At 40.6% G+C, this 18,316-nt stretch overlaps 1 protein-coding gene and 1 long non-coding RNA gene across 2 annotated transcripts; one reads left to right on the top strand and one right to left on the bottom strand.

Moving 5' to 3' along the window:
* Positions 1–1,099: 1,099 nt before the first annotated feature.
* Positions 1,100–7,113, bottom strand: CNEP1R1 (CTD nuclear envelope phosphatase 1 regulatory subunit 1). The gene is made up of 6 exons (XM_069868646.1): positions 7,013–7,113; positions 4,727–4,798; positions 2,720–2,793; positions 2,274–2,383; positions 2,085–2,139; positions 1,100–1,834 (listed from the first exon to the last, which is right to left on the bottom strand). Exons 1-6 carry the CDS (start codon positions 7,035–7,037, stop codon positions 1,793–1,795), a joined length of 378 nt encoding a protein of 125 aa, XP_069724747.1. The 5' UTR covers positions 7,038–7,113; the 3' UTR covers positions 1,100–1,792.
* A 110-nt stretch (positions 7,114–7,223) lies between these two features.
* Positions 7,224–14,338, top strand: LOC138726545 (uncharacterized). The gene is made up of 4 exons (XR_011338456.1): positions 7,224–7,285; positions 10,740–10,842; positions 13,001–13,096; positions 13,809–14,338. It is a non-coding gene; the product is annotated as an uncharacterized lncRNA (long non-coding RNA).
* The last annotated feature ends 3,978 nt before the right edge of the window (positions 14,339–18,316 follow it).

The raw sequence follows: 18,316 nt of genomic DNA, 5'->3' as shown, positions 1-18,316 counted from the left end.
CAGTGCAATGATAAGAGAAAGAAGAACTAGCTATGACCAGATGCAACCTTGACAAGGTGCCCGAGGAGTCTAAGAGCACACACAAGAAGGCAAGTTGAAAACTTCACTGAGAAAGAAGACTGCAAGCCTTTCTCTGACAGCCCCCAGGCCAAGACCCCCAAAGGCAAAGTGTCTGCACCAAGGGGAGGAAACTTAGGTAAGTAAATTCTGGGAACTGATTATAACAGACACGCCTGTTCCTTGAAAAGTGATGAATATGTATGCTTTGACTGTATATAGCCTTATAGCCTTAGTGAATTGAGCTGGAAAGTTGCATGCACATTAGGTGGAACTACCCCCTGCACACCCAACATCGCAATAAAGGATACTTTACTTAATAATCAAATTGGCATTGATTATTGAGTCTGGCTTTTCACGGCATCAGTATCTTAGACTGTGAGAACCACACCAGACAGAGGAAAGGTTGCTCCGGTATGAAAGCTACAGACTTGAACTGTGGCCTCGGATGTCCCTCTGTGTTCATTTGAGATCTGCATTTGCACAACACAAAAGAAGATAACGTCTGTTTATACAAAGGATTTATTTTATACACATTTATCTACAAAATATACAGCGGTTAAAAATAACGGATGGGCAGGAGACTGAACTGGAAAAATTATAGGAGACAATTTCAAATGTCTCAACTGACAAGAACGTCCATAGGCTGCCTTCAAAAGTCAGCCTACCTTGTAGTAGGAGCTACTGAAGTTGCAACAGCTTTGCAGTTTTAGTCAATTAAAAGAGTTTGAAACAAGTAAAAAGGCACCTTGAACAGCTTAAAACTCTTTACAATTTTAGCTGTTCAGAAGTTACTTTATGCATGTAACATCCACAATTTGTTTTTAACACTCTGAATAACAGGTTTTGTCACTTTATTGTGGCACTTTGATTTCTTCACCAAACCTGAAGTTATACATTTGCAATACTAGATTCATATTCATACTATCACAGCATAAAACTCCACTCAGAATGGTCTTGTGAACTGCAGATACAGTACAACCTTACAATCAGGAAGATACAAGCATATTTAAGACAATTTTTAAAATCCTAAAATCTTAAAATAGCAGTGTTGTGAACCCAATCAAACACAGAGCTACATGGAACCACAATGAAAGTGGCTGGTGCCTTATATATACAACTTGACAAATGTGATCCTTGATATACTGCAAAGTTCTTGAACAATAAGACCAGTTTTCTCCAGCATAGACAGACAGTCTCTCTGCAAGCCTTTTAACCAGTTCCAAAAAGAATGACCAGGAGACAAGGACAGCTGTAATGAATAAGTGTGCTAATAAAACATAATGGGAATGGTGAGTATTCCTTTCAACACTGTTCATGAGAACAAAAAAAATCCATACAGCAAATATTACTTATTTTCCTGAACATTGGCATTGATCTGCTATTTACAATAGCTTACAAAGACATACACAAATGAGGTTTGATTTTCAAGTTCAACTTCATAGCTGATTAACATACTTCACCTGTATGTTCTGTTCTAGCTGAAGTAAAAAAGTGACACTAATACTGAAAAAGAGGTAATCAGAAGTAGCAAAAGCACTGATAATATGTTAACAAAGAATTTGGATAAATATTCAAGAAAGTAATATTGCACACTTTCACTGTCAACTGTGTAAGACTTTCACTCCAAGGCAGTGACAACCAGTCCCATTTGGTTTTTTTGCTGTCACACTACCTTAAAAAAGGTCATTTTTTGGTTTCCATGGCAGTGGAAAAAACTGAAGGAAGACAGCCCTTATTGAACATGAGGCCTAGGTTTCAAAATTAATTTTCCAGTCTGCAAGACAGAAAAAAACAAAGTTTAGACCCTAAAAGCTGAGCCCAACAATTGCACTTCAAGTTCAATTTTACAAGCTAAGTTTAAAATGACACACATAACAATACCAAGTATTCTATTCCATTTTACAGACACACACAATTTTTAAGGTGTATATAAGTGTTGTTCTAAAAAAACAACCAGAGTGCTTTTTTGGATTATGTGAATTTTTTAAAAAACAAAATTTAAGCAGAGAGTTGCCAACACTTACATCATCACAGGACATATTATATTCTGCCAAAACAGTTCGACATCGGGCTGCTATGCTGTGTGGCTTGTGTCAAGGAAAGCAGTTAACTTATAGAGAGTAAGTAAAAACTGAAAAAGCAATATTAACAAATGATCTAGTAACAGCAGTGACCACAACATTTTTAACATGACAAACACAATCGAAGGATACATTGATGGTGCCACCACTCTTTTATGTATTCCAGCAAAGAACAAGCCTATTAGGGTAATACAGCTAATTGTGAAAAATGGGTGATTCCAAAGTGATGTGAAAAATGACACCTAGGAAAGAAATTAGATTAGTCCCACTACATACTTTTTAAAACATACAAGAAGTTCCTGCCTAGTTCACTTAAGTGAAAAAAAATACTGCTCCTAGTAGTAGTTCCTAAGTTTCTAAGTACTTGCAAACAATTCTTTAGATAAGTATTCAAGGTGTAGCATTCCAGTAGACGTTGTCCCAGGACATATTCCACAACAACTCCAGACAACTTAACTAAAAATGATCTCCCAGTTTCATGGGAGAGCCACCTTTAGCCTTCCAGTCTTCAAGATACTGTAACACCAAATGATGAAGCAGAGTACATTCATTACATTTAGAATGAGCATCATCATTACCTTTTGTGTCTCTGGGTCTATTAACCAGTTCCAAGCACCAGTTGCCGTGCAGACTGATACCACTATCAGAATCACTGATAAAGAAAAGAACAGCAGTCAAATAGTATACCTCACTTCTACAAAAAAGCATTAATTTTTCAGCAGCAGCTCTTAGGCATTTATATTTCCTCGCGCTTCTGAGGGAGGAAAAGCTTCTAAGTGGACGGCAGAAATTAAAATACACAAAGAAATTTCTATTATGTGAAATTAAAGATTTCCTGGACAGGACAAGCAGATACCAAAGATCTAAATTCTGTCAGGTAAAAACATCCTGATGCTTTGAAGAAATGAAGGTTTCTAACATAACACAATTAGCAAAAATGTGAGTTGGAGGACTAGAGTTGTACCAAATGCTCAGTATGCTATATGAGCTTAAGCAGTCTAGGCAACAGATATGCAGCACCATTAAACTGTAGAGCAGATCTAAACCTTCTATCTGCTAGCTCTTCTACATGAGAAAGGCCCGAGGCTTAGCACCAGCAGTTTCAGTGGCACATCTAAGTTGTATTATGCTTCGAACTCCACAATTACAAGCAAGGAAAGTTGACACAGAGGAAAAAAAAATCCACAAAATTTAAACAGGAATCAGAAGGCACGTTAGCATTAGCACATGAAGATTAACAAAAAAACGCCTCATATCCAGAATGCCTTTGGAAGAATAATCAATTCACTGTAAATGTATAATGCTAGATACATATGAGACTAACATAAGATATTAGACTGCTCTGGGACACTACAAAAGGTTGGGAAACAGTGGTTGATGAAAAAAAAATAAAAAACCAACAAATATAAAGGTAGAGAAAGCTCATATTTTACTGCATACTCATAAAGCCTTGCAGCTTTCATTGGTCACTTTGGAAGTTCTAAGACTTTTCTGTGGTGTCTGAAGCTCATGCAAATAAAGTCTTTTACCAGGGAACAAAAAAAAAAAAAGCAAAAAAAGAACACTACGATAAAAAAAGAAAAGACACAGAGTTACCAGCCTTTAGGATCAAAGGAAAAAAAACTGAAAAAACCCCCTAGATTTCATAAAACACTACTTTCAGGTTTTAAGACTGCTGTGATTCACTGAGTTGTGTATTTCTTATTGATATTACAAAACTGAAAAGTTAGAAGGTTCCAGTATTTTTTTTTTTCTTTGATTATATTTGACAGCAAATAGCAATTCTGGAATCCAAACACATTCCTACAGTAGGTGTGCACAAGCTGGATAACCATTTACAAGTATCCGCTTACCTCCTAACTGCTCTGACACAAGGTTTGGGGGGTGGTGTTTTGGGTGGGGTGTTTTTTTTGTTGTTTCTGCTTTCTAAGTAGTCATTCCTCCTATTCCTCAGTCTCTCAGGAGAGAAGATGCTATTTTATAAGTTCTTAAAAAAATATCTGTATTCTTTTGAGTATGGAAACTTCAGTCTCAGTACAAAAAAAAGCAGTCTATTCCCACTATGGACAACTGACCCCAAAGCTGGCAGCCTATCAGTGTTAATTTTAGCCTTCCTGTCTTCCTTCCAACCTTCCTTTTAGAAGAAGGATGAGGACATGTTCTGCCCTTAAGGCACGCTGCTGTAGAGTTTTCACTTTCAATGTTATAGCAACTATCTCACCCTATTGTATTTAGTCCAAGTAACTATAGTGACTGTCTTGAAAGTCTGAGCCTTCACCAAAAAGAAAACAACCCAACAACAAAACCCCAAATGAAACAGAAACAAATACAACAACTTACTGTCCCAACTATTTCCAGAACGATTCAGCCTTGAGCCAATTCAATCTTGACCTCATTTTTCTAACTCTGGCTAACGTATTAGTTTGTTATCTTGTACTGCTGCAGTGTTTTAACGTATGACACAAGTTTTAAAGGGAGTTTAAGCACAGCTTTTTGTCTGGGCTAACATATCAAAGATATACACTAGTAAATCTAAAAAGCTTGTAAGAGAGAGGCCTATTTATCCCTTGGAACATCAGACTTACTTCTCCAACGTCCTGTAGCTGGTTGCAAACATGCAATGTATTCAGTAAGTCTTCTTTCAAAAGCTTTGAGATCTGGGGAGGATGTCAAGCATAATTAGATCTTAATCTATTTAGTCAATTTTTAATGTAAAAGATAAAAGGAGTCCACTTTTCCCCTATGCACACTCGTTACTTAGACAGGCAGAGAAAACCAATAAAATAATAATTAAGATGTAATAAGGGCACAGTCAAAGTAGCATCACACAAGTTTAGCTGAAAAGTACAATGACAGTTATATACTAAATGCAAGAACCATTCCCACTTATGGAAAAAAAATAGATATAGTTCAGAAATAAGAGTATTTTAAACATCTTTAAAGATACTGAGTTATATTTAGAAGAGCTTAAATAGCTCCTCTAAGCAGAAAATAAGTGTTACATTTTGCAGTATTAATGAACAGTATCAGGAAACCATTAAGTTCCATTATCTATATAATGATAATTTTTTAAAAAAGTTAACCATTTGCCAGCTGCTCATGGGATTATTCAGACCAGCGTGGCTTCCATGTCTTTGTCTTGTAGAAACTCTTGACTCCACAATACACACACACATGTGTAAAAACCCACAACAAACACTAGCCCAACAATTTTATTTCAATTCTTTTTTAATTTACATAGATCTTTCTTCTTATTGCCATAATTCTCCCACAGGCTTTCCACTGACATTGCTGTTAAATGACGGGCAGCATTTCAAGTTCATACTCCTAATTTACTTTAAAAAAATCTTAGCCACCTAATGTTTGCCTACAAGGAGCTGTTTCACCTGAAATCCATTAGATTTAAGCTTCTGTTCAACATAGTCAATATTTGACAACATTCCAGTCAAAGCTAGAATTCTACCAGGAGTTAAATTTTTGTTAGCATAAACTTAACTTTCAGCTGAGGTGTTTTCGTTTGCATGCTGGATTTTTTTTCCTTTAACTTGCAGCTATTACTGAATTATTTACCATAATAAAGCAATCGGAGAATAAGATCAGAAGAAATATACCTATCATGATTATTACTGATGCATTTTTCCAAACTGCACATTTACACCTAAGTGGTTTCCAGGTGAATTCATGAGGGAAGATTACAGCATCTTGACTTCAGCCACAGAACAGTTACCTAGTCTTAATTACTGCCAACAGCCCGGTAGTTAGGGCTGTCCTCCACCTCCCTTCTGGGAAAGCTAAACTACTGCCAGCAATTAAAGCTAATTAACTGTTCCCTGACTGGCACAAACCCCTGCAACCAGTCAGTGAAGTGTGAGGGGAAATATCAGGTATCACGTGAAAACCTACTGTTTGAGAAATAGCATCCTGTAGACAAAAAATCAAGCTATTGACAATAAAGTTCTCTAGAAACGCTTGCGTAATGTAAACAGCATTGAAACAAAAAAACTGTAAGAAAAAACCCTTTCAGGAAACAGGAACTTCAAGTTTGAACTTATTTTTGCCTATATACCTTCTAAAAACCTTCTCCGAGTTTATCCCTTTGGCACCTGGCAGCTCTAACTGCCCAGTCACACGCCTGCGATCCCTGCAGCTTGTAGGGACACTGCAACAAAGCTCCTTCAGCACCGGGTGACCAGTTTTTATCGAAACGTCCACCTCTAGCATCTGCTACGGAACACCTGCCAACTCCGAAGCGCTGATGCGTTTTAAAAACCTCTACGAGTCTTATTTTTAGCCACTAAGAACTCTTTTCAGGGTTCTGACATCCTGTAAGCCGTGACTTCAGATAACTTGTAACCCAAACCGCCTCAGGCAGGAGGGGGCTATTTGAGGTCACGTTCTTCAAGTGCAAGCCGAGCGCTGCAGAGTGCAATGCGATGTCCCGGGCGATGGGGCTCGCAGCTGGGGGAAATGCATTTTATATGAGAAAACAAGAGCGGAGGGACAGCTACTGCGACAAAAGCGAGTTTTAATAAACTACAGTCGAGAAAAAGAGACACGGGAGGGGGAGAGGGGGCACAGGAGGGGAGACGAAAGGAGGAAAATGAGGAAAGAGAAGGAGGAATGGGAGAGGAAGGGAAGGAAACGGGATACGGGAGAGAGATGAGGAAGGAGAAGGGGATGCGGGAGGGAAAGCCCACGGGGCAGCTCCCCGCTCCGCACGGGCCTTCCCTGCGGGCCCCGCTCCCACCCTCGCGCGGAGGGGACCCCGCAGCCCCCGCCTCGCTCCCCGCCAGGGCCGAGGGGAGCCCGAGCCTCCTGGGCCCGCCTCACCCTTCGCTCAGGGCGAGCGGCTCGCCGCCCGCCGCACTCACCCTCCGCCTGGTCCAGGGAGTTCATGGCCGGAGGCCTCTCGACCGCCCCGCGCGGCCCCGCCCGCCGCAACAACGCCGCGCGCCACTGGCCGCCAGAGCCACGCCCCCCGCAGCAAGCGCCGCGACCATTGGCTGCGAGGCGCGGGGGGCGGGGCCCGGGCGCGGCCGCGCCTATTTAACGGCGGTCGGCGCTAAGCAACGTTCAGAGCTCCCGGCTGCGGGTGGCGGGTGAGTGGGGTCGCTCTTCCCTCTGGGGCGGCAGCACCCGAAATAGTGAGTGCCTTGAGGCGGTGCGTTTGGGGGTTACAGGCTGTGATGGGACGTGCTGGCCTTCCGTGGCTTTTATCATTTTATCCTAATCTCCCAGCGAGGATACGGTGATAACCGAGCTGGTTTTGTTCCCTTAATGAGGGTTTTTCTGGTTAAAGCTGTGCGGGGATGCGGCTCCGCCGTCCCGGGTTCCCGGGCTGTGCTCGCCGCTCTCTGGAAGGGGCAAGGAGCTCCCCTTCTCCCGGGGGTGAGGGGAGGCGAGACCCCTTAGGCACGGAGTTACGGCTATACCGAGGCTTTCTTAAACGGAAATTCAACAGTCATCGAAACGTGATTTGTGGTCATTTTGCTTTCACGGCTTTTAAGTGAAATCACAAAACGTCGTGTTTGCTACCAAGGCGTAAGTTACTCTTGCTTTGGTGCTGCCTGACTGAACGTAGGTAACAGGAAAATATGTTCTCTGCAGCGTTTGTAAGTCCAGCTTATTATATTTTTTTTCCTAGCTAGTTTTTGCCAACAGAAGCTGTCCTGCTAGCGGTGGCTGGAACTCCCTCAGCCAGGTGGAAAGGCTGAATGCCTCAGGGCTGTTGGTTCTGTCTATTGGTGAAGATTGTAGAGTCATAGAATAGTTTGGGTTGGAAGGGACCTCAAAGCCCATCCAGTTCCACCCCTCCTGCCCTGGGCAGGGACACCTCCCAGCAGACCAAGCTGCCCAAGCCCCATCCAGCCTGGCCTTGGACACCTCCAGGGATGGGGCAGCCACAGCTCCCCTGGGCAACCTGGGACAGTGTCTCACCACTCTCGTTGTGAAGAAATTTCACCTTATGCCTAGTCTAAATGTGTCCCTCTCCAGTTTACACCCGTTGCCCCTAGTTCTATCACTGCAAGCCTTTGTCAGCAGCGTTTCCCCAGTTTTCCTGGAGCCCCTTCAGGCACTGGAAGGTCACTATAAGGTCTCTTTGGAGCCTTCTCTTCTCCAGGCTGAACATCCCCAACTCTCTCAGCCTGTCCTCACATGGGAGGTGCTCCAGCCCTCGGATCATCATTATATAGCATATATTAGGACTAGAATTTTTCACTGAATGAAAAGTCCTGTCTGGGAAGAAGGTGTTTTTTCCTTACTACAGCTATGCTCTTGCAGTTGGGAACCCCTGAAATTAATCAGACCCCAAGAAGTTAGATGCTACTTTGAAAAATGGAATGATGTGCTAAGGTTTCTAGTACCCTGAAAGCATCAGAAAGTTATTATTTTTATTAGGCTATTTATATTCTGTCAGTCTGTTGATGTGCAGATCTCCTGCTGATCCTTTATCTTGCTCTACCTGTTAGGTTTGCTTCTGAACAGGTGTTGGTATCTTAAAGCTGATATTTATTCAGGCATCTGTGATTTGTGACACTTGAAAGCTGAACCTATGTTAGGAAAACAGTTCCCAGAGCAGTAACCCTTGATATACTTCAGTAAATTGTCATTCCTTTATTGTTTGTAATGTGAAACTTCTTGGACAGCTTAAATTTTTCTCTAAGTAGCTTCTACTCTCATCTGTACAATTCTGCTGATAGGAGACAAGCTGAGGTAAACGAGGTAAGACAATGTAATGCTCATTGTATGACAGGTATGACTGTAATGAGGTCTTTCTTAGGGTTAGTGCATCTGTTAATAATCCTTGATATCTCTTTCTGCCAGCATTTGTGAAGCCTTAAAATTAACAGCTTAAGTGCAAGGGCCTTGTGTAAATTTCAGTTGCTTCATAATGCAGGGGTGGTTGGAAGAAACATGCTTTGTCAGCCTAGAATATCTCAAGTTATTGCTTCTCAAGGTGCAAGGGATCTGTCTTTGACTTTAGCATCTTCTGTATCTGTTTCTGATTCTCACAGCTGTACTTTGAGCATAATGTGAGAGCATCTGTTAGCAGCATCTGCTATCAGAGGTAATTAGGATGGGTCACTTGTTTCTTAGTTTGATTGCATTTCCAGCCTTTGCCTATGTGTTTGTCTCTACATAATCCTTTCTAGTGCTTGTTTTCCTCTAAACATTTCCTTCCCCTTGAGGCAACATGTTACTTCAGAGATACTGGGCTAATGTTTAAGGCTGTTAGACATTCAGTCTTTTTGAATGAACTAATCCTGGTTTTACAACTCTGTTTATTGTAGTAACTACCTTCAAAGTTCGGAGACCATATGAGGATAGTGTTTAATACTTTATATTCCTTTTCGGAGTAGATTTAGAAGGCTTGAAATCTTATTGAAAAACTGTTCCTTTTTTCATTCCATCTCATTTTCCCTAAAAAGTGTGGTTTATCTTCAGAACTACTGTGGGGTTTTTTGTAGGAAGAGCCATGTCAGGGCTTCTTGGTTTAGACAACAACAAAATTCTGACCAGAACTTTTTCTTCTCCCTGTTAACTTTTTCTTTTAGCATGCCTGTAGAAAACATTTCAAACTTTATCCTGGAAGATGAGATTTATGAAATAGCAGCATTTTCAGTAGAAAAGAGAAAGCCTTTTGTTGGACATCTGAGCAAACTCCACAGAATCACCTTTATGTAAAATATGCACAGTACAAAAATACAAAATTTGTGTGTCCTGATGTAATAGAAGATTCATTTTCACTTCTTAAAATCATAGTTTGAAATTTGTTCTGACTTATTGAATATCATTGTATGAGATGCTAAAAATTATTTGAATTTCAGTAGTCTATAAAGCTAATTTGTCTTGTGCTCCCTTTCTACAACTCAATTGAGTGGTGAGGGTTGTATGTCTTTTTAAGTACTTAGGGCAGGAGTAGTAAAACTCACTCTCTTATTCCTTATAGCACTTCAGAAGACAGGCTTCTTATATCCAAAATAACTTAATTCCTGTTTTTAGTTTATCACATTTGGTTTTCTTTGTGTTAATATATGCAGTAGATAATCGTCCTCTGCACAGTCTTCAGTATGTCTCTTGTCTTAGGATACAGGATCTTTGGGAAGTCCAGCAGTTAGTACAGAGTGCAACATATCCCAGCTCTGTTTCGGAGGATCCTTATGACTACTGCAATAGAAATGTTCTAGTTATCTCCTGAGTGTCTGGCTATAGCTAAAATAAAAGGCAGTCTGGCTTTTCCTAGTCTCTCACTGTTTTCCCTTAGAGTAAGACTTGAGTCCCAGTATCAAAATGGAGAAAGTGCAGGAGAGAATGGGACAAAAGTAATCCTCTGTGGGCTGGAGTAAATGAATGGCTATTCTCTGTAGATTAATTCTGAGAACCCTGCAGCCAAGTTTAACCATGTTTCTTATGCCTTCTTGCATGTCCATAACAAATTTCCTCAGGGAAAAATAAAAAAGAAAAAAAACCACCTCGCTTCAAAGAACTATTTTTTTATCATTTTTGACAGTATTTTTAAATGGTAAAGCTTAGTGGTATTCTAATACAGTTTTGCAGTCTGTGCTGTTGCTTAAATGATTTTTCACTTGGTTGCAGATGACCGCACCAGGGATGATTATGGAGAGAAGCTATACCTGCAGTTTCACCAACACATGCAGAAAGAATGAAGTGCCTTGATTGTTATCAGCAAGAAGCAAAAGTAGGTTTCTATCAAAATTTTTTCAGCCAATTCTATCATAGAGGTGTTACTGTAACTCATTTCAGAAATATGACCCTGCAAACGTATAGATGGCGTTTGAGGATCACGCCTGTTTAATATGTCTGGTCCCCTTACCACTTAGTCTTAAAGTTTCTTATGCATTCAAGTTTTGTACTGTGACAGCCATGAGGGATCTGTCTATGTTCTTAAAAAAATTGGCTTGAGAATTAAGTCTGATCTTAATCTACATAATTTCTTTTGTGTGTTTTTTTGTTTTAAAGGCCACCCTGCAGTGCTTGGTTGAATTTTGTGGTCTGTTAACGTAGACATATTAGTAGTAGTTTAGGGTCCTGGTTTTGCCTGAGTAATCTTTGTAGGTTTTGATGCATGTGAGGTACCTTTTTAATTAAAAATATTCCTTTCTCAGTTGCCAACAGAAGGAAAGATTAAATTTGGCTACATAAAAAGGGCTTACAAATGCACAGAACTTCTTGCCTGGTCTCTGGTTCTTAGTATTTGAAGCAAAACTAGGATACTTTGGAGAAATGGGTTCTTGTAGTAACATTCTGTTAAACAGAAGACAAACTTCTATTATGAGTATGTCCTGTAGAAGAGTTAGTTTCCATTACATCACTGTTCATCTTCTGGAGATGAGCTGGATCAACTTGACTATGGGAATCTTAACCACTCAAATACACAGATTTGGTCTCTTGGGCCAATCACCCCTTCCTCAGGTTAAACTGTCACTTGGATGGTAGACGGCTGGGGACTCTTCCAATAATTTGTTTTGTGTTTCAAAGTAATTCTGTTTCCATGGCTCATTTGACTTGCTACTGTACACTTACTCATAACAGTAGAACAAAATGTTGTAGGTACTACATGAAATGCAATCAAGTAGATGGGTGGGATATGGAAAAATCTGAACTTGCAAATATTTGGCAGTGATCAAACTGTAGATAAAAGACTGGAATTCAGCCATGCTATTTTCAGAGCAAACTTTATGTGAAAGAACAGGAGAGTGGGGAGTATACTATTCTTTATCTAAAAGTGAATTCATTCTAACATTATAAAAGCATAAGAATATAAAGCTCATCTTTCATGTCCTTATTCTGAAATCAGATTCAACTTCTGTCCTTGCATGTGTTTGAAGTTGGTATGGGTTGAGGTGAACACCTGGCTATTGCAGAAAAGCTTTTTTTCCTCCCCTGTTGTGAACTTTTCTACAAAGCTTTTTTTTTTTTAGTAACCAAGTTGGTTGCAATTCTTTTGAGTTACTGAAGCTTATTGAAAACCAGAAGGGCAGCAGAAACAGCGAGGGCGGTTCAGGTTTTAAACATGAATATTTTTGGATGCATAGGATTAGAGTATGGTGCTTTGTAAATTAAATACTGCTTTAATGATTGAAATAAATAGGGAAGTCGGCAAAAGATAGTGACATCTGCTTAGTGACTTCATTTTCTTCTATTAAATAGTGGTGTAAATGAAACCAAATGTACACACTCATCAGCTATTGATGTTAGTGCTGAACCTGATTCCTTGGAATAAGTACTAGGCGCAAACTGTATCAACATTAGTGACCTACATTATAGTCATGGCTTAAATCCTTGCTTAGAACCAGCCTCAGATGACTTCTAATATGTTTATGTACAAAATCACTCAAATAAAATCTGGTTTTAACTTTACTGATTGTCTGAGTTGTAACTTGGGTATGCAGACTAGAATTAATATCAAGGGGAGTTCTACTTTATAGTCTAATCTTGCTAAGATTAGTAACACTGCAGGTCGGCATGCTCTGTTAAAACATACAGGAAGGTTGTACTTGTAGTTCAGTGGTTGCACCCCTTTTAAAATAAGGCACTATGAATGATAAAGGCTAAGACATTTGTTGCAGTTGGTGTGTGGTGTCACTGCTTTGTCTGCAGTGCTTCTTTCTGTTCCTGTTTTTAGATAGGTTTCTGGCATTTCTTAAGCCTGGTGGTTTTAGACCCTCACAGCTGAGTGTCCTGTGCAAATAAAAGCAGACTTCACTGTTTGTTTTAAAACAGTTAATTAAACAAAATGAACAAAAAAAAGCCCACCACAAAAAAAAACATCAAACACAGACATTTCCGAACAGGACTGCTGGATACAAAGGATAATCTTCTACCTTTTCATTTAGCACCTGCTAAAAGATTTGGACTTCCAGGACGTTCTTGACATCGACCTGCCAAATGGCCAATGCTTGGAGGTACATCTGTCCTTTCCCCAGTGCCAGGTGAGGGAGACAAAGCTCTGTAGCTGTTTGGTTTAATAAATCGCTTCAAATTAAAACCTTTCCTGTGATGACAGCCATAGAATGATGGCTATCTTTCAAGACAGCCTTGGCCTGGAGGATACTGCTTCTATGATGTCTGACACAAAAAAAGACTAAGCCTCTAGCTTGGGAACCATAAGTGGGAGGGAAGAGACAGAGGTGTGGTTAAAGAACATGTTCTAACCTGTCACTATGAGAACAAGACTCAGCTCGATCACTTCACTCAGTACAAGTGGATGTGTGCTCAGAAATGCTTCCTTACCTTCTGTTGGAAAGAGTTGGTGGTAATATGGATATTGTGGTTCTGCATCAGATGTTAGGACAGGATCATTTTATTGATGCTCTCAGCTGCAGGAGTGTTAGCTTTGCAGTGGGATTTCGCCTAAAACCTGATTCGTGGGTGCAGGATACTTAAAGGGAATAAAATATTGGACTATGTTTTGTGTTGAAGTGAGAAGTTAAATGTTAGATGACCTATCAGAGGATATGGAACAATCAAAACCTTACAGTAAATCATTAGGTTCAATAATACTGCAAAAATGAAAAATTGAGATGGCAATTGGTCTTCCACTGATGAAGAGGGGAAGTGGTTTTTAAATATAAGTAGGTGTGGAGAGGGCAACACATACAGAAACTACAACTGTCTTACAGTATTTATCTTATTTTGTCACAGCTGTTCACGTCAAACCAGTGCAGCACCAATGGGAAGCCTAAGAAGATGTTGCTGACAACATTGGCTATAGTGGAAGTCCTGTAACCACACATGCATCGCACCTTCTGTCACATTCCAGCCTGTAACAACTTCTGAAAAATTTAAGGAGGCTTTTATATTAAAACAAATGTTCATGAATGTCAGTGTTGTGCCTTCATAACTTCAAATTAGAAGTTGCTAAACAGTCTCAAAATAAGGTTATTTATTTTAGACCCTTGTCACCAGTTTCACTGTGGTTGAACTTAATCTGGCTATGCAAGTTTGAATGGGCAGGTCTGGTTAGACTTGGCTTTTAGTGCAAATTGAATGGGATGGATGGAACTTCTCCGAAGTCATCAGAAGTCCGTCAGTTATTTTTGTGTTTTACTTTATCAATGAAGGTGAAAAGACCAACTTTAGCCTCAACTGGAATTATTGGTGTTTCTTGCTTACCCTATGATTGACAGCTTTGAAGTGGTTTTATATTGATTTTGATTGGGATTGGGTTTTTCTATTTTCAACTCTTCACTTCCATTATATCTTCACTTCCATTATAACTTGAAATTAAAAGAGTGGAAAAACTAAGGAAAATATTAAAAGTATTGTAGTTAGAAAAGCAGTCAAATTTATGTGAGGAAATGCCTGAATCTGTAGTTGCATACAAGCCAATCAAGTAATAGATTAAAAAAATATTTTTAACAGCCATTCTCCTGGTTTTAATACATGCAAAAAGAATGGTAGCCATACTGTAAAAACACTTACTGTCAAGGTTAAACTATTGCTTATAGAATGAACATAAAGAGGCAATGCCAGAAACACTGATCTTGAAACTTTGTATTTTTACACTTTCTGAAAGAGGCAATTACTTTCATAGAAAAAATAGTTTAGAAGTATATGAAGCATGCATCAAGCTACTGAAAGGAACTTCTGTCATGCATTAAATACACCATGGATATTACTTGCGATCATAATAGGCACAGTGCTTTTTCAGAAAGGAGTGGAATTTAAAAATTATAGCAATGTCTTTAAAAACTGGAAGTAGTTTTTCCTTTATATATTTCTGGTATGGGTGTAAGACAGCTGCTTTTCATAATTGTAGGGGAACTTCCTGCTGACAGTGAATAGCAAAGAGCTGGCTACTATGTGTGCATATTGGTATACCAGAGTAATTAAATCTTTTTGGTTTTCCTTTCTGCAAGGCAAGCTGTCTAATGCTTTCACTGGGGATTGTACTGTGGAGCATTTTGCCTTCTAGAAGGTTACACAGTGACTGCAGTGTTATGTTTTCCTGACAGTGCTTGCTTGATTTACTTTCTCATAACTCCTGTTGTTTGATGAATTTTCATTATTGAATTTGTTCATTTTATGAATTAAATCAATTGATAAATTTAATTTTGCTGAGAAACAATGCCAACTGTAGATCTTAATTGAGCAAAATTTCCCTGCAGTGCAAACCATGGAAAATAGTTCTGTGCTTCAGAGCTAAGTAGTGCCTTTCTGCAAGGCCTGCCAACTTATTTTTATCTTGCAGCTTTTTTCATTCACTTAATGCATTAGCTAAAACCATTAGGAACCAGCTGTCAGTCCAAGAGTAAGTAATAAAATAACATTATTTTTCAAGACTCCTTCTAATACCTGTTTTCAAAAATGCAAGTATGACTTCTGTGGTAAATGATAGTCTAATGGTAGTGCCCTGTTTGGATAGCTAACCAGCTCTCAAAATGATTGCAGCCCACCTAACCTCTACCTGTGCATTCATTTGGCTGTTGATACTATGATGTCTGAGGGCTGCATGCACTTACAAATTATCCTGCTGATGTCCGTGTGAGGTAGGAGATTGCATAGGCTTTCCCCAGTGGAACATGGAAGCTTGTTTCAGAGCCTGGAATTGAACTAATTCCCTTGAGCCCCACAGTAGGTCCTTAATCACAAAATCATTCCCCACTTCCCCCGAAGGGATTAAATGTAATAACTGGTATCATTTAAGGGTTTTTCTCTTTTAACACTTGAGGTTGAGGTTTTGAGGTGAACTTTGCTGAAGAGTTATCTATCATAGTGTAAAATCTCTCTTCTGAGGCAGGGAGTGGGAAGTTGGGGAGCTGCTCTGGTGCAAACAGGGATTGCTCAGGTCCTGCTGGCCTCAGTGAGCTCCAGCTGAGGGGAGAGAGTGGCACCTCCTGCACATAAATCTAACCCCTCCATGCTGTGGGGAAGGTGCTGAAACTAAGTATCGTAGGGGAATAAATAATGACAAAGGCATGTACCTGTAATCTGAAGAACAGAAATGAGGTGTGCAGAAGAACCTGAAAAGGGGTGTTATGTTGCCATTTTAGAAGTCAGGTGGAACATCTGACTTCACAAGTTAAAAGGAAATTGAGGGAGCTAAATGAAGCAAAACCTGTAAGTATGAGTGAGGCATTTCTGTAGGTGTCTGTCCTTCAGAAGAATTAGGCTTAAGTTGATAGCCTCACTGATGTGAAATCAGAGAAAAATAAATCCCCAGAGTTCTAAATTCAGCATGCCTGTGTGCAGAAGTCATCACTCACTCCGCTTATTTAAATACAGCAAAAAAAACCCAGCCCAAACACACCTTACCCCGTGAAAGACAGAAGCCCAAGCCTTGTAGAACATTGTCCACTAAATGAATTGTGAATTTCTAATTTATATTCATGAGGAAACTTCTGAGCACCTTAAAGTAGTTCAGAAGCTTCTTTCATTGACCTGCTATTTGCAGACTCTCAGGAGGGGTGTTAAAATGTATTATAGACAAATACAAATGCTTGCTTACTTTCAGTGAGGTGCTTGGGGCGGGTAGGCCCAATTTTAAATTGGTTACAAAGGCCAATAGCCCTTAACGAATGCTCACAGTACTGGGGAGTGTGCAAGAATAGAGTGATGATGTGCAGTGCCATATAGGCAGGTAAAGGGAAAAAAAAAGCGAACTGTACCTTGACCAGGTAAATATTTATATACTGCAGCATTTTAAAACAGCTGATACTGCTTCCTATGGAGAAAAAGCGGCCTGGTAGTTAAGGCACAGCACAGAGGAGACAGTCGGTCTGGCTGATACTGAAGCACGAGTCCCTTGGTGAGCTCGGTGCTGCTCCTCAGGTGCGGGAGTACGAGCACCAGTGCAAACAGAGTTAGGCTGCTGGCGGTGAAAAGTGAAGGGGGAGAGACAGAATATTCCTACTTCTCTGCTTTTCAAGGAGTTTCTGGAGGTCTCTGCTCCAGGGGTAGGCAAGGCTGAAACTTCAGCAGCTGCCCATCTCCCCATTGCACCTAAGGATGTGAATCAAGAAGACACGTGGCCTGTGTCGCACTCAACGCAGCCTTTGATCGTGCTGCTGTTTATTTTCCAAACTACTCTATTGTGCAGTAGTCACTCGAGGCCTCTGTCGTGTTTTACAAAGAAGACTATGTATCAGATGAGATTTTTGACCACAATCCTGCTCTGGTGATCAAGCAGAAAAAGATAACTTTCATCCATAGCTAAGGCTGACATATGGCCCAGAGCACTTGAATTATTGAATGCTTTTTATATTGCCAGTACTACTGTTGATTTAGATGTCCTCAGGGCTCGTGGAGATGTATTTTAAAGTCACTGTATTTTATCTCATTCGCTCTGACATCTTTAGCTGGATTTATTTTTCTGACGGAAAACTTGGGTTTAAAGTATTTTTCAGACAAACACTAGTGCTACTCTGACCTGCTTTTGAACTTGTATCAGAAGTAAGTGAAAACAGCGCTGTTGTGCTGTGGTCATTCTGCAGAGGTCTGGCAAAGTTTAAGTAACCACACAAGAGAAAGTGACTTTCTTATTCAAAATGTGCATTTGGGGGCATATAACTTTATTTTGCGGTGTGCTAACATCGTGGCTGTGTTTCAGTCTGATGCTTTCCCCTGTGCCGCGCACCTGAGGCAGCCGAGGCGAGAAGAGGAGGGGTGGTGAAGCTGCCCAGCTCCACAGCTGCACTGAGCCTTACTGGGCAGGGCTGCTGAGGGGAAATGGCTCTTACTGCCAGCCCTTCGCCAAGAATTGAATACAAATTGTGAAGGGCAAAGAGGCATCTGAAGCCGCTCTCCTGCCCAAGAACATCAAAGTGCTGCAGGAGCAGCAAGAGCCTGGTAGCTGCTGCGGCCCAACCGAGGGGGAGGAAACAGTGCCCTTGCTTTGTCTTTTATTTCCATGGGCAAAATGAGCCTGGCGTGCTCTCTACCCACTGCAGACTGGGGAGGAAAGTGTGCTGCTCTCTCTGCCCGTGTTTTCTTTTACCCTGTTGCTTCACCAGCTGACAGCTTGTGAAGGGCAGGTGAGCCTCGTGCCAGGGGCGGGCAGCTCACCTGCTGCACCTGGCAGGGCTGCCTGCTGCTGGCAGTGCCCCAGCTGGAGGGCCCCGCTGCAGGTAAGAGCTTCTTTGTGCAAAAGCAGACTTCAATTAATGCAATTTTGCTTGTGCACATTGTTAAAAGGCTGTGTGTAAAAGCTG

Source organism: Phaenicophaeus curvirostris, chromosome 14, assembly GCF_032191515.1.
Source record: "Phaenicophaeus curvirostris isolate KB17595 chromosome 14, BPBGC_Pcur_1.0, whole genome shotgun sequence".
Classification (NCBI taxonomy): Eukaryota; Metazoa; Chordata; class Aves; order Cuculiformes; family Cuculidae; genus Phaenicophaeus; species Phaenicophaeus curvirostris.
The sequence above is the reverse complement of the archived record's forward strand: the minus strand, read 5'-3'. Positions and strand labels throughout refer to the sequence as shown.